This window comes from Penaeus chinensis, chromosome 17 (assembly GCF_019202785.1).
Source record: "Penaeus chinensis breed Huanghai No. 1 chromosome 17, ASM1920278v2, whole genome shotgun sequence".
Lineage (NCBI taxonomy): Eukaryota > Metazoa > Arthropoda > Malacostraca > Decapoda > Penaeidae > Penaeus > Penaeus chinensis.
In genome coordinates this window covers 13,906,291-13,908,790 of record NC_061835.1, presented here as the reverse complement: position 1 = coordinate 13,908,790, position 2,500 = coordinate 13,906,291, and the positions used below count along the sequence as shown (strand labels likewise).

General features: G+C 52.0%; 1 protein-coding gene across 3 annotated transcripts in view; it reads right to left on the bottom strand.

Moving 5' to 3' along the window:
* Positions 1-2,500, bottom strand: part of LOC125034272 (nascent polypeptide-associated complex subunit alpha, muscle-specific form-like) — a 241,866-nt gene that overhangs the window by 4,645 nt on the left and 234,721 nt on the right. For 2 of the 3 annotated variants that reach the window (XM_047626016.1, XM_047626017.1), the window contains one exon: positions 414-2,195. In XM_047626016.1, the coding sequence (XP_047481972.1) occupies positions 414-2,195 (1,782 nt within the window). The remainder of the gene's footprint in view (positions 1-413; positions 2,196-2,500) is intronic. The other variant, XM_047626018.1, reaches the window with a different exon arrangement.

Genomic DNA, 2,500 nt, shown 5'->3' with positions numbered 1-2,500 from the left:
CTAATAATAATAATATTCAAGAAAGAAGATAAACAGGTGAAACCAGGTATGCAAACTATCAAACTATGGTGTGTGGGATGCATTGGACACACCAACCAGTCCCAACAAAGGTCCGCAGGGAAGGGGTTTGGCCAAGCAGTTTAATGATGCGGACTGTGAGTGAGGAGCTCACCCACCCTTCCCTGGAGATTGAATTGTGGGGCCTGCACCAACGTTTTACAGTTCAGCCATAAGTGCTATTGAAGTTATCAGTGTGTAAACAAATTTAATAAAACAAAGCAACAGTTGACAATGCATATAGCCAGTACCCTTTGTGCATAGAGTTCTGTATTCTATAAATGTCAATAAAATTTACAACCATAACTAAAAGTTGATCGAGCAATAGCAAATAAAAACACATTAATCCCACAAACCTGAAGAACACATACGTGAATTTGATACAGCAGCATGTGATGTGGGCAGAGCATGAAGCTTGGGCAACACAGACTCTCTTGTGGCATGGGGCAGACTAGGAGGGTGCTGGTCTCCCACACCCTGGCCTTGCGCACCCGACACCAAATTCACTGGCTGCTGATCTGAGGGGACTTGGGCATGCAATCTTGCTAACAAGGCTTGCGGTCTTGGCTCATTTAGCAAAAGACCCTGTATACTGTGTGATAAGTTGGGCTGAGGCTGTTCAATTATGCCATGACCCTGGAGTCTTGGATGTAGAGTTGGTGGGGGTTGTTCAGGGTGGGCACGTGCATGGAGGTTGTGTGATATAGCTGCTTGCCGTTGTTCTGGTAAGATGTGCCGAGTGTGGTTGATGACTCCGTAGCTCCTCGCAGCTGAAGCCTGCTGGCTGGAGTCAAGGGCGATGGGCCAGGAAGCATGGTGCATGTGCCTGATGGCTGCCTGAGAGGGATTCATCTGTAGGGGGGGTCTCCCAAGTGGCTCAGAGCTCGGCCCCATGAAGGACAGTGGAGGAGGGGCAGCCCTCTGCGCTCTCACAACCATACTTGTATCTCGCACAGAATTCATCAATGCTGCTCCTCCCATGAACATGAGCGGTGGTGCATGAGAGCCATGACTTCCTGGCCTGGTGGCACTCCAGCCATTGCTCTCTGGGGCAGCAGGGGAGTACCTGTTGTAGCCAACCGGAACCCCCTGGCCAGCACTCTCCCTCATCCTCATTGCTTGCTCATAACTGAACATCCTTGTTGCTGAGGAGTTCTGCTGCAGTGAAGAATGGGGCAGCAGAGCAGCATTGTGCATGTGGGCTGGAGGGGGAAGGGGTGGGGTGTACATTCTCCTCTGGTGGATCACTGAGGGAGGCTGGTTGTGAACCTGGGCCATGGGGGCAATGCTCACCTCTGCCCCAGGGTGGACTGCTGCCCGACTAGGGTGGAGCGGGGGCATGACTCGCTCACCTCCTGGGGCGCTCTGTCCATGCAGGACTGGTGCTATGGACCTGCTTGGTCCTGGAGCAGCTGGCCTGGGCATGGGCGCTGGAGCACTTGTGTTGGGCCCAGGCGGGGGCAAGAGAGGGGGGGGACTAGGCATTGCCTTGTTCTTGGGGTGAGACAGTTGCCTCTGGCTTGGTGCCGACATCTGCTTGCTTGGCGCACCAGTTTGTGATGCAGTCACAGGGGTTGATGAAGGAGCGTCCGAGGCTGACTTGGAGCCATCTGCATCTTGGTCTAAGGAATTACTTGGCTTTGGTTTCAGCTTCAGGCCAAAGAGCCGGGGGTCCATCAGAAACTGGCTTCCCTCCAGGGAGTCCAGCGCCCTGTTCTTTGTGCGTTTCTTTGCTAACTTGTAACCAATCAGAGAAGCAAAGGTCCTCTGCCCTTGGCTGAGACGATCATTTTGCACAAACAGAGATTTTCCCAGAGTCAGGGATGGGTTCTCTCCCTCTCTCAGAATCTCATTCATGACAGCGGCAACTCTGGTCTCCTTCGATGGTATGCGAGGGGGCTGGATGCCAGTCTTCCGCTTCTGGGGCTTGGGGACCTCGGAGGATGTTGTCTCCTCTGGGGATCCTATCACTGGCCACAAGTCCTCCTCTGTGCCTGTGCGAGCAGCAAGCAGCATCCTCTGGACTGCGTCAGACTTGCTTCCAGCTGGACCGACTTTTGGGGTTCTCCGAGGGTCAGTTGCTGCCTTGAGGGGGAGGGGCTTGCAGCGCAGGCCCTTGGCACGTAGCATCAGGTACCCTGCAGGGGAGAAAGCCTCAATTTACTCTCAGAATACCTAAATATCACTTGTACAGACAACACATCTAGCAAAGAGGAAATAAAGTGACGCATCAGTCTAGGCTGGAGTGCCTTCAGTAGACACAGTAGCTTACTAAGAAGCTCCTTGTCATTATGTCTAAAGAAAAAAAAAAAGTCTTTAACTAATGCATCCTCCCAGAAAGGTTGATGCAGGGAATTTGCCTAAGATATCGGATGAGGGCGATGTGGATCAAGGAACATACAAAAATGGAAGATATATTTGGCAGCATCAAAAAGAAGAAATG